This window comes from Anoplopoma fimbria, chromosome 1 (assembly GCF_027596085.1).
Source record: "Anoplopoma fimbria isolate UVic2021 breed Golden Eagle Sablefish chromosome 1, Afim_UVic_2022, whole genome shotgun sequence".
In the NCBI taxonomy this organism is placed as follows: Eukaryota; Metazoa; Chordata; class Actinopteri; order Perciformes; family Anoplopomatidae; genus Anoplopoma; species Anoplopoma fimbria.
The window spans coordinates 10,832,090-10,845,066 of record NC_072449.1 but is presented as its reverse complement, the minus strand read 5'-3'; the positions used below and the strand labels follow the sequence as shown (position 1 = coordinate 10,845,066).

The following is a 12,977-nucleotide window of genomic DNA, read 5'->3' as shown; positions in this document are numbered from 1 at the left end:
AGTTTGCTTTATGGCTGTCTTTTATAATACTTGTGTTTAATATATCCTTTGGACCGTGTGACACGTATGTGAACAAGGGTGGTAATGGTGTGTGACCAGCCCTGTCCTTTTATTGTGGATCTTAAACTATTCTGCTTTCCCACTTACATTGCCTCTATCTATCATTTATCAAAATGTATGATTTAAGAGAAAAACATAAAAGAAAACCTTGAGATATCTTTATTTTGGTTAGTCGCTCGACCCTGCCTTCTGCTCTAACAGGACAGGGTTGAGGATTTTGTTTTCCATCCTATTTAAAGAGTGACTTTAAGTAATATGTGTGTGTGTGTGTGTGTGTGTGTGTGTGTGTGTGTGTGTGTGTGTGTGTGTGTGTGTGTGTGTGTGTGTGTGTGTGTGTGTGTGTGTGTGTGTGTGTGTGTGTGTGTGTGTGTGTGTGTGTGTGTGAGGGAAATGTGCTGTAAATGAATGTTTGTGGAGCCCGTTACGAAGAGCCTGGGCGAAATGACAAAATGGCATGTAAATGAATGTTTGTGTGTGTTGAGACTTATATTTTATTGAGACTGGGTCAAGAGTCTCACTTCTGTAAATGTTTGTTAGTTCTTAGAGGATCGTGTATTTATATTATATATATATATATATTATACTATTATATGTTAATAAAAGGAAGTGCCGAAGTGATTCAGAAACTGCCGTAAAGCAGTACCTCTGACAGTGTGACGTCATCGCATTTTTTGAACACCTTTTTAGAACAGATACGTGACCTTAAAAATGCTGCCACCTATTGGACAAGATGGAAAAATGCAACTCTAACTTTAAACTTTAACAGCAGTTTAGACACCAAAAATGTTAATGGGGACTTTTAAACACTTCCCAAAACAAAATTAGACACTTCCTGAAAATGAAAGTCCGAAGCACAATGACAGACAGAGTGGACCTAAAGCTCAGTGACTTGTTGAATACGGAAATATGTGAACAAGGCTTGTTCACAAGGGTTCATCTATGAGAGCATTGAGCTGAGAAGTAATGGTCTGTTCTGTGGTTGCTTTACCACATGTTATATTTTTTTTTTCCCAAAGGCTCTGTGGTGAACTTGTCTCAACTATTATATCCCTCCTATACATGGTATATATATATATATATCCAGTTTTTTGCAGTTAAATGATTTATACGGTCACTATTGTTTTTTGCTTGTTTTCTCTTTGTGCACATTGATGTGGTGCAAAATGTGGGTCTGTAAAAAGCACTGATGACACTCTAGCTTTATCATACTTACATATTTGCTTTATCTGCTTGTGTACTTCCTAGTAAAAGTAGCCTACACAAGTTCAGGAGCTCTTTCTTTTTTTCTGCTTGTCCCGTCACTAGTCAGGCTTTGAAGAACTATGAGCATTGCAATATATGCATCATCTCTGTCTGTGTTTTATAGGGAAACTAACTGTAGAGAGAGGGAGGAAGTTACAATGGAGAACAACACAGAGCGGTTAAAACACACAACACAGACCTACTGTGAGTGTCGTAGGGAGATAGAGATAGAGAGAGTGAGAAATAAAGCTAGAGAGAAAGACAAAAGTGATTTGTTACCAGGAACAAACTTCAGACTTTTTGTATTGTCCACTAGCACACATTCACACATTCACATGCTCTTGTTGCTCTCTCGTTTCCTTGTCAGCTTGCCTCGTTGCCTCCTCCCCATCTTTTGGTTAACTGGTCATTTCCTCCTCCTTACCCCCGCCTCTCTTCCGATGTGTGTATGTGTGTTAAAAACTATTCTATTGTCACGGAAAAGGACTCCTTTTGAACATGTTGTGACAGGTAAGATTGATACTTATAATATCTCTACCTGTCTCTTCTCAGTGTTTGTAACATGCTCTCACTCCTTCTAAACCTCCATCTCACTGTGGTCTATGTCAGCGTTTCAAACAAGGAAGCCTTTCTTTATTGCGGTGTTCATGTTTTCTGCCGTTACACCTCGCTCTGAGAAATGTTATCCTGTTTGCTAGAGTTTGTTTTACTGTAAGTTTTACCTTGACCAGAGGAGGACAGTTTCATGTTTTAATGATCCTGTGTGAGACTAGATATCCTGTCCTGTTCTGGGGTTGTTAAGGGAGTTAAGTTTAGGGAACTGAAACTGGTATTGCTTTTTGATCTGTATGCCTGTGGACTATATAACCGGTAAAAATGGGATTTTGCAAAGGCATACCTGGCATGTTTAGCTGTTGTGAAAAAGAACTGTTTTCTAGGAGAAAGCTGAGCTCTGAACATTATTGTGAGCACACGCTATCAGCAATGACCGACAGAGTCAGACTGCTTCACACAGAGGTTATACTGTTGTGGTTACTGGTTGTGTGTGACACCATAGAACAGCTTGGTGCTGGTCTTGAATGCCAAACTGCTACATTTTGTTTGTATTTCATTTTAAAAAGGCAGGGAGGCCATGCAATAAACACACATGTGAACTAAATATAGCGTCTAGCTAGCAGCCCCTCTCTCAGCACTCTTCCTCTGAGAAAAAGGAGGAACTGTGTCAACGGGTCAGTTTCCCGTCATTGTGTATTGTAATTATTCAGAGCTAAGGAATACAATGCATATGAAGAGTCACCAGTTAACTTAATGTTATGTCTTGCTACTTCATAAATGATATTTCTCCTGCTGGAACCAAAGAACACACCAAACAACACACTACTAGGAGGGGTCTGTGAACTGCCTCCTACTAATTTAGAACGTGTATATTGGATAAATTTAGGTATGCTGACAGCTAATGCAGCCATGGTGGCAGTACCACCCTAAATGTGAACTTTACACAACAGAGCAGTTTATTTCTGTGTGTGCCAGTAACTGTTTTCTACTATTATTTCACACTGGCATATTAACTTGTCACTTTGTTTCCAAACAAATCTTCAGTTTAGAAGTTTCACTATGTTTGGTCTGGAGCCGTTTGCTGTAATATGTGACTAGAATCTGTTATGTCCTTGCAAGGGCAAAGGCTGATCATTGCGACTGTCACTAGAATAAAATTCACAAAAGAGGGAGTAATAAAGAGGAACTTTCACAATACTTGATGGATAGAAACCAGGCCTGTGTGCTCACTCTTGACTTTCCCGTCAGCATGGAAAAGTTTATATTGACTGCTCAACATTGTGTGAATGCATTCATTTCACAATTTTGAGTGTGGATGTCTTTATGACTAACTAAAAGAATAATGGAGTCGTAATGATATGAAGAGTAAGCAATAAAATCAGTTAAAAAAAACAAGCAGCAAATGTACTGTTGTGTGTGAATCAGTTATATACAGAATATATGTGGCCTATGCAATTGATATCATAATTATGAAGTGTAACTTTGTATGAAGGATATTGTGGATCATGAACGTGACATTATTAATAGCCAAAATTGGGAATTGACCAGTACTGATTCTGGTATCCGATACAGGACCTGTGTGTACGTGTTGCATTGGGAAAACGCATACTGTTATTATTTCAGCAAATATTACTATTTCACAATATATGCAGTTAGAACAAGTTGGCTGCAATAGACAAAGTTGGAGGTAAATTAGAATGTTTCATGCGGCATATTGTACAACTGGAATACCGGCACATTTCTACTGCGCACGTGTGTTTGTGTCCGTGTGCATGCATACAGCGGAGCCAGAGGTATGCTGTGTTGACAGGGAGATGGGATCTTGCAGAGGGAGGCAGGTTCAGACTTGCTACGTAAACCAGAAGTGGGAAAAAGAAAACAGTCAGAAGCAGAGCAGACGGACACAGGTTTGCTACAGCGCTGGGATCAGTTCTCATACCATGGAAGAAGACAAGGCAGCAGTCAATAATGTGAACTGAATCAGGTTACCAGATTTTTTTTTCTTTTTTGTCTTCTTTGTCGTGCCGTTCGTAGAGAGTTATTACTTCAGACCATCCGCGTGCAAGGTGCAAGTGCCTCGAGAAAATCTCAAGTGCTGTTCTTTTCAGTTTTCACTATGGAATGAGTAAAACCAAGACAGGAGGGAGATGTCAAATGGAGAAGGACCTCCTTCCCTACAGAGGATGTATAGGATTAGCCGCCTACGTGGGATTTTTAGCCAATCTCGAATTACCATGTCCGAGGACTCCTCTTCTGCTGTCCAAACCTCTGTTGACATGTCCTGTACCCCTTTATCCCGAAGCTCCTCTCCCACCAAGACGATCACTGATGAGATCCAGAAAGACCAAACTCCACAGGTCCCACCTCGCATCAGGACACCCCAAACTCTAGAAGACGCACATCAAGGTCTGTCAAATCAACCGGACACTCAGCCGGCCCTGCCTGCTAGGAGAGTCACGCAACCTTTCCGTGAATCCAGTAAGTAGTGTAATCAGCATAGAATACTTGTTAAAAATGATTTTTGGGGCATTTAATGCCTTGTTGGATAGTGATAGTTGAGAGAGGGTGTGAGGTGGGGAACAACATGCCACAAAGGTCCTCAGCTGGATTTGAACGGGGTTCATTGTCAGTGTCTTGGCCTCTGAGCCTCTAGGAATCATAAATAATATTAAACCTACATTGTTATATGGTAAAGATTGGGAATACCGTGACTTTCATCACTTTCTGTAAATTTCTAGTTAAATGGTGCTGAAATATTGTTTAGCTAAAGTATGTATCAGTACAGTATTTCACTCAACATGTGTCATAAATATATCTTCTTGCTTAAGGCTCCCATTACTTGAGTACCAGAATGTGTAATTAAAACAGCAAATAGAAAATGTTGCCGTTTTAACACAGTGAAAGTGGCAGTCTCTTGTAAATGTCCTGTAAATTCAATCCTAGAAATGAACAGAGGCGGGAGTGTCTCAAACTAAGTCGTTTATTAGAACTAAAAGCCTTGAAAATGTGAATTATCTTGCTAAAAATAAATACTGAGGCCATGAACACTGCAGCTTTTCCTTCAAATCCCTGCCTCATTCATAGCAAGGTGAGATAAGCTATGCTTGTTGTCTCAGATTTCTATTTCAAGGTCATGAATGTGTATTTAGTGAACAAGGTTCAAATAAGTTTAAACAAAGCAGCTCTGAGTTATGGAACACGTGGTGCAGTTGTTCAAAATGTTTTTTTCCCTTGAAGACAAATGTATTTCCATCTCTGTAGTGCAATGACGTAGTTCATGCTTTAATGGCCCATAGACATTGTTCAGCCGTTTTTTAAATGCAATGACTCCCGCACTTAACAGAAGCCGCCGCTGTAAACAAAGTGTCTGTTCATAATGTTTTTCTATCCTTAACATTTCTGTTTCAACTTGATAAGTTTAACCTATTCAGCATGCCAGAGGGAATATGTCTCTGCTTAATATTTATTTAGTCACTCAGCCTGAAAATCTAGTTCTTAGAAGAGAGGGAGAGTCCTGCCACACAAACACAAGTTACACTCTCAGTTGTTCTTCTCAGACTATTTAGTTTCTGTGTTCACAGACACAGATTAACACAGCTAAAGCTCTTATCCCCAACCAGAGAACTTGAGTTACATGTATAATCTGTGCAGTTATTTACTAAACTGTATCCCATTTCCCTACACTTGCTCTATCATTGATTTACTGCATTTCCTTGAATGATTTCTGGTAAACGGCAGAGAAAGAATGTAAACAAGTTGAGTTTATCTGTGGGTTGTCCGTGAGTCAAGTAAAGAGTTCTTTAAAATAATTGGTGGATACATTCTTTCAGTCCCACCAGATTCATTCAGTATGATTTTGCAAAAAATGGAAAAGCCTCAATCCAATCTAAAATCAAATGTATACTTTGTCTATTACCCATCCAGGAAGCACAGAGGTCATTAATGTTACTCTTGTTCCAAGTCAGAAAACAGTAGTCAGCCCCTTAGGCTAAGGGCAATGTGTCTAATGTGTATAATATTGTTGTTTTGCATTATGGTTAATTGAGGCTTATTCAAATTCTATTGAGTGTCAGTACAGATTCTTACTGTTCAATTCACGAAAACCAGAATTTGATAAACTGATTATTACTTATTTCTCCTTTCTTAAGTGGACATCATATTGTGCATGTTATTTTGTCAGCATCTTAAAGTTTTCTTTGCAAACCGGACTTAACCAAACTAATGAACTAACTAACACCAACTAAAGCAGCACAACTCTATTTGTTCTCACCCTTTACTCCCTCCCTCAGGGTTGGATTCACTTAATGATTGTTCTGATGACTATGAAGAACCAGACTTGTTTTACCCCGGTGCTCATCAAATAAACGCATCAGACAGGGTGAGTGAGAATATTTCCTTCTTTTAGACTCTTCTTCTTCTTCTCCTACTGCACAATGAATGACCGCTGTGTCCTCCAACAGGATATGTCCCTTCAAGTGCCTTTCCAGGCAAAAGGACGCGTAGTTCTTTGTACAGTGATGATGAGCAGTTGGATGATGATGAGTGAGTATCAACACAAACCATTAATACAAACCACTCAAAGTTAGATTTAAAAAAAACAAAGCAAACAAGCATCCACAGAGACAGATTTGACCTTTGCAGTCAGTACATAGCTAACCATGGCAATCAGTTATCAGTTATTGGATATATTTGGTTATCACTACAATTGGTCTCAGACTTTTTCTTGCTCATTAAATAATTACTTTGTGTTTTGCTTTACTATAACTTGAGTTAATTTTAAAGTACACTTCTTACACTTGAGTTGTATGCAGCAAAAAGTTATCTGTAAATGTTATTACATGTCTTACTAGTACAGTTCAGTGCAGAGGCCTGACTCAGACTGAGCCGTCTTGGACTTTTTTGGGAGGGTTGTCATTGATCAGTGTAGTATCTCTATTGGAGAGCGTGCAATAGTGGCAAAACGACACTTTCTTGACAATCTATTTCATCCACAAATGATTCCATCTCTATGTACAAAAGCATTATACTTCTTTTTCAGGATTTGATTTTAAGCACATTACCTGGCATGCAAAGGTGTAGACATTTCAGAGTATATTATAAGATTATCATAAAATAAGATACAAGATTATTATACAAACATTAATATGAGGTTTCTGTATGTTGACATGTTTACTAAGTGTGTGTGTTTGTGTGCTTATTTCTTTGATCCTAAGTCCCACTCTCTGGAATGACGGGGGTATGGACAGTCTGCAAGGAAGTGTCTACCTGCCAATCAGTGGCAGACTGACCTCGACCACTAAAGTCGACAGCTCTCAGCTTGCTGCTGTCATCAAGATGGGCTGGCTGGACAAGAATCCACCTCAGGGGTATGAGTGGCAACACATACACACACAAGGCATCGATCAATATTTACACTGATATATGTGTGTACATGAGATTAGCACAATCTCAATCCCTCTTAAAACATGATGACATCAATAGAAAAGATCAAGGTATTACTTTACTGTTAGGGCTGTTTTTATGCCTGAACAAATACAGCTAAACTTCTCACTGCTTTCATTTTGTGCTTGCATGGCAAAAAATGTCAATGCTGAAATGCTTTAAATTACTACCCAGTCTGGCTATGAAAAACCTCTATCCTAGTTCCTCTTGTTTTACAGTAAAAGGGAGTTTGTACTTCACTCTTTTGAATTTATGTTTGTGTGCATGTGTTCGTACACAGAGCCCTCTATTATCAGCGACGATGGGTGAAGCTGGATGTTGACTACCTGAGATACTTTGACAATGACAAGGTAACAACAAACATGTACAGTAACTCCATCACATGATCACTTAGACACAGTTACTGAGAATCAACATCACAAGTGATGCATGAACAGCACGCCAAGCGCTGCGAAAGGACAACAGCCTGCCAAACTGCCACCACCCCAGAATAGTTTTGAATTGGGCTCAAGTGGACTCCATGTATACATATAGTATTTATGTATACATTTTGATTTTCTTTCTCCACCCTCTGTAGTAAGCAGGGAAGTATGCCTATACTGAAAACATTAAACTCATAGCGAAACTTTGGGGCCTATTTCAGTCCTTACAGAAAAGTTTGCAACATATAAGAAGTGGGAGTTTGGTGTGATTTCAACAGTTGCCTGTGCATATATATCGAGGCTCACCAAACGTGCATAATGAAGGGGCGCGTCCTGTGATAATGTACTTCACACACCCGTGTTTCAGCGTTTTCTATGAGACATTCAAGTGATGGAGCCCTTCAAAAAGCAATTTCTGTGTGGATTTCGTCCTCAGATACACTGATGCATCAAAACTACATTTCCTGCTCACGCAAACACAGACATCAGTGTGTTAGATATGGAACTGTTTAACAGAGAAGTGGTTGCTGTGTGTGTGTGGTCTGTTGTAGGAGGTGTATTCTAAGGGGATCATCTCTACTGCCTTCGTCACTAATGTGAGCAGTGTGGGTGAGCTGAAGTTTGAGGTCGTCACAAACAACCGAACCTTCATCTTCAGGGCTGAAAGTGAAGGTCTGTCTGATTTTGTTTGGTCAAGTCTGTGTGTGCTTGCACACATAAAAAATGAATGCATGTTACTGTTTGTAAGATGCCATGTGCATATGTCTTATGCATGTACAGTATCTTGATTCACATATATTTGTGCATGCATATTTAATAAACACACGTTTATTCATACATTTGTTTACACATCCATGCAGTCGAGAGAAACGACTGGGTGACTGTGCTGCAGGACTGCACCAGGGGGCGCCATCTGCGCAGCACCATGAACCCTAGCTCACCTTTGTCCCCGGACTATCAGGGATACCTGGAGCTCAGAGGGTTACGCTCCAAACTTTATACCATTGTTGCCTCAGATAAAGTCTTCCTCTACAAAAACATTGAGGTAAGAACTCTCTGTGTGGGACTGAAGAGATGAGCAGTGGTACAAATCACATAGTTGTAAACTTAAACTACGGAGTGATTAGAATGCATCTGCTGATCGCTAATTGACCTTCACACAGAACATTTTAGATTTTACTAAACACACGTTTTTCATACAGTGTTATACATGTTTATAAAATCTTACATCATCTAGATTGAAGCTTAAATTTGTAGATTAACTTGTTGTGTTTCTTTCAGCCTTCTCCACGTTATAAGAAACAATAAAGTTAATGCAATAGAGCAAATTCACTCAGAAAAAACTCTTTGTCCTTTTTCCTTCCAGGACTATCGGATAGGATTGGGAATCACATCCATTGAGATGAATGTAGGAAATGTTAAGGACACAGATCGTCGTGGCTTTGATCTCACCACGCCTTATCGCATCTTCAGGTAATACATGTACACAAAAAATGCGACACACACACTTCCTTCATGTGTATACAGATGTGCTCTTTGTGTTTGTAAGTATCCTGTGCATATTTTATGTACTGCACACAGTCTGACTGATTACTTTTTTTTTTATTTCAACAATGGATACATGTTTCTCCATAAGCATTTCAGTGCATAGATAATCATTCTTCCTGGCAAACAAATGGCTGAGCTGGACTTGGTGCTCAGATATTTAGAGGAAATAAGATCATGTTGTTATACTGAGAACTCCCACCGTCCTGCTATGTCTCAGCTGGACATCTTTGGAGAATGTGAAAGGCCCTTTTGTATGTGTGTGAGTCTGTGAAGAAGAGTGAGGGAGATGTGTGTACACAAGTGTTTTTGTTGGTGTGGTGTGTGTGTGTGTGTGTGTGTGGTCTTTTGGCTGATCGTGCACACCGCCTGCAGTGGAAGGGCTCAGCTTGAAAGGATGGGGAAATCTGAAAAGGCTTGCATATTTAAGAGTTGGACTGTGAGTCATTTTGTGTCTCGGTCTAAGTTTGCATTTTTGCTACTTCAATGGTTTGAGAAGTGTTTGTGTATGTGTGTTTTAAGGACAGAGACCAATGTGTTTTTAGACGGATGAGAAGAGGAAGGATTCAGACATGAGATTCTGCGTCAAGCCACAAATCTGTCCTTGAGTGTGTATGTGTGTACATGTTTTTTATAGTTTCCAGTCTTTGATACAAGTATTTTTAGCAAAACAAGAGCAGAGTAAGAGTCAGCACTCAGTGGGCGCATGAGCATAAGGAGACACACACACACACACACACACACACACACACACACACACACACACACAGGGCACACACTCACTTGGTAGTTCACATCAGCATCATAATGTCGGCGCTAACACCCGGCCGTGTGTTTGTCTCTCTGCGCAGTTTCATCGCAGAATCAGAGCAGCTACGAGAGCAGTGGGTGGAAGCCATGCAGGTTGCAATAGGTGAGGCGCTGTCGAATAGCGAGGTGGCAGAGCGGATCTGGGCGGAGCCTAGCAACAGCCTTTGTGCCGACTGTGAGGCTCCCCAGCCGGAGTGGGCTGCCATCAACTTGTGTGTGGTGGTCTGCAAGCGATGTGCAGGTTTGTGTTCCTGGGTTTGGATATATGTTTATTTTTGTCTTGATGAGTTTCATGTATTGTTTGTGCATTTATGTTTGTACATAAGTTTAAGTGAATATTTTCTTTTAAACAAATTTTGACATTGTTGTCAGCAAGTTTTGGGGTATTATTTTGATACATGTCTTCAAAATATGTATAGTATTATACAGGGGATATATAGTTATATACACATTTTGTTGTGTGTTGAAAAGACATGACAGATATCAATTAGCCTGGTGTGAAAACTCTTGGTTGCATGGTTGCAGTAGAATTTCACATTACTGTTACACAGTCTGTATGAACTTTATCTTCAAAATGTGTGTGGGTGTGTGTGTGTGTGTATCTGTTCCAGGAGAGCACAGAGGACTGGGTCCTAGCATTTCAAAGGTTCGTAGTCTGAAGATGGACAGGAAAGTCTGGACAGAGGAGCTTATACAGGTACACACAGTCACAAGTTTTTTTACTCAGAATAAAAGATTAATACAATCATTAGCAATAAAATGTACAATGTCCCTACAGTGATCTGAACTACTTAATCATGACCAATTCATTTAGCAGCTTAAACCCAGATAGAGCAGCAGAATGATTTATACTGAGGTAGCATTTTATTTGGTGCACTTATATAATGTAATGCAATGCAGTCTAATATAATAGCCTTGCAGTTAATCCTTGGGAAGCTCAGAATGTGAAGTATTTGTGGACACTGTGTCAGGGGTTGGATTACACTCTGTGGTAATTTCTGATGCAGAAGTCAGTAGTTATGTTACATTTTATTGATTTACACACAGCCGCTTGATCCAATATAATAGAATGAAAATGATAATACTAAAAATAAACAGGCATACTTAATCAACTGCATAGTGTGTATGATCAGACAACAGTGCACATCCTGACCTCTACACACGCTTCATATCACCCTTAATGTGGAAATACTTCTACTAAACCCTACCTGTGATGCAGGTTTTTCTGTTGCTGGGCAACGAGCGGGTAAACAGCTTTTGGGCAGCTAACGTCCCGCCAAGTGAAGCTTTGACAACCTTGAGCTGCAGCGACGAGAGACGACGCTTCATCACCAACAAATATCGCCAGGGCAAATACAGGAAGTACCACCCTCTGTACGGAAACCAGAAAGAGCTCAACAATGTAAGTCGAAATCACCGCTTTGATTGTTTGCTTTTGTCTGTGTCCCCCTAACATTTGGATTTGATATACACACTGGTTATAGAGATTCAATATACGAAACTACATTGGAAATTCTCTCAGTCAACAGACCTTGAGAAAGAGAAGTTTAGGGAGGATTTAGAGGTAACTGAGGTCGTTCGTTTAGCAATCCGCTATGACTAAGGTGACGGTATTTATTTATTCACTTTGGTGAATGTAGCAATAGTATTGACTGCTCCCTTTGCATCACAATACAGAGCCTCCCTTTAGATTTATTCCAGCAGCTGTGTGCACATTTCTCGTAAGGTGTCACAGACTTAGTTGTGACTGGATTTTGCACGTCATATACACACACCATACACTGTACATCTGCATGCTTACTACTCAGACTTGACCAGACTGTACTTATCTTTTTTATAGATTGAATGATAGAGAGACAAAAAAAAAGGCTTTTCCTGTGAAACCAATTTAACAGAACAAAATTAAACAAATGAGTCCCTTTGTGTAAATCTTTTTTTTTTTTTTTTTTTGTCAAATATTGCACTAAAGGAGAGCATTTTTTTTTTAAGCAAATGTGAAAGCACTCAGCAAGCTCATCTTAAAAGTCAGAAATAGCAAGTATGTATGTTTCCTCTTCCCAGCTGATTCAGGCAAGCTGTATGAGTCAATTGACCTCAAAGTGGGACATTCAAGAAACTGATTTGAACTCACTGCAGCTGGAGTGAAATGCAGGTTCCTATATTGCAAAAGCTGTCTGAATCCCAGATTAAGTCCAATATTTAAAGTACACTCAGTTGCAATAATCTTGATAACTGACATTCAGAGTCGAGCCGAATTAGAGTAATCAAAGTGATACTTAATTTGTTTCAAACTAACTTGTGTGAATTCCTGGCTCGCTTCTGAGTCATCAGTGTTTGCAAAACATATAAGCTCATACTAGTGGTGTAAGAGAATCAGCAGTGGCCTAAATATTACATTGAAGTCAGCAATTACAGTACCTGAAGACAAACGCCCTCTCAGGATGGACCACCAACAAATCTGATCTGTCCTTGTTTTCCCTGTTAATGGAAGAGCTCAGACAATGCATACCTCTACCCTGTAAACTTGATAAACTCGGTCAGTAAAAGTCCGAAACAGGACACCTGGGAACAGTTTCTGAATGGCTGGAGTCGGGGGTTTTATATTGTCCCCTTCGCTGTGCTCCACTGTGTGCGGTAAATGTCTTAGTGTGTCAGACCCTGCTGGGTCACTCATTAGCCGCTTAACCCACTTACTGCTAACAATGTGGACTGCTCACAGGCGCACTGAGTGTGTGGGTGATTCACATTTAGCACCTGACTGAGTTCTATTTTTTCTCCCTCAAGCGTTCAACCTTGTGCGAATGTGTGTGTGTGAGTGAGTCACTGTGTTTGGGATGTGCAAAAGGAGATAAAGGAATTTTTCTTATTATCACACAAACACACTATAACCACTACTTGTTT

At 39.8% G+C, this 12,977-nt stretch overlaps 1 protein-coding gene across 1 annotated transcript in view; it reads left to right on the top strand.

Annotated features, from left to right (window-relative positions):
* Nucleotides 1-12,977, top strand: part of LOC129105584 (arf-GAP with Rho-GAP domain, ANK repeat and PH domain-containing protein 1-like) — a 45,844-nt gene that overhangs the window by 11,265 nt on the left and 21,602 nt on the right. Inside the window, 12 exon segments of the mRNA XM_054616726.1 lie at nt 4,160-4,335; nt 6,147-6,235; nt 6,318-6,354; nt 6,357-6,399; nt 7,071-7,223; nt 7,580-7,649; nt 8,273-8,393; nt 8,582-8,766; nt 9,088-9,194; nt 10,118-10,317; nt 10,688-10,773; nt 11,296-11,478. Of these exon segments, the coding sequence (XP_054472701.1) occupies nt 4,160-4,335; nt 6,147-6,235; nt 6,318-6,354; nt 6,357-6,399; nt 7,071-7,223; nt 7,580-7,649; nt 8,273-8,393; nt 8,582-8,766; nt 9,088-9,194; nt 10,118-10,317; nt 10,688-10,773; nt 11,296-11,478 (1,450 nt within the window).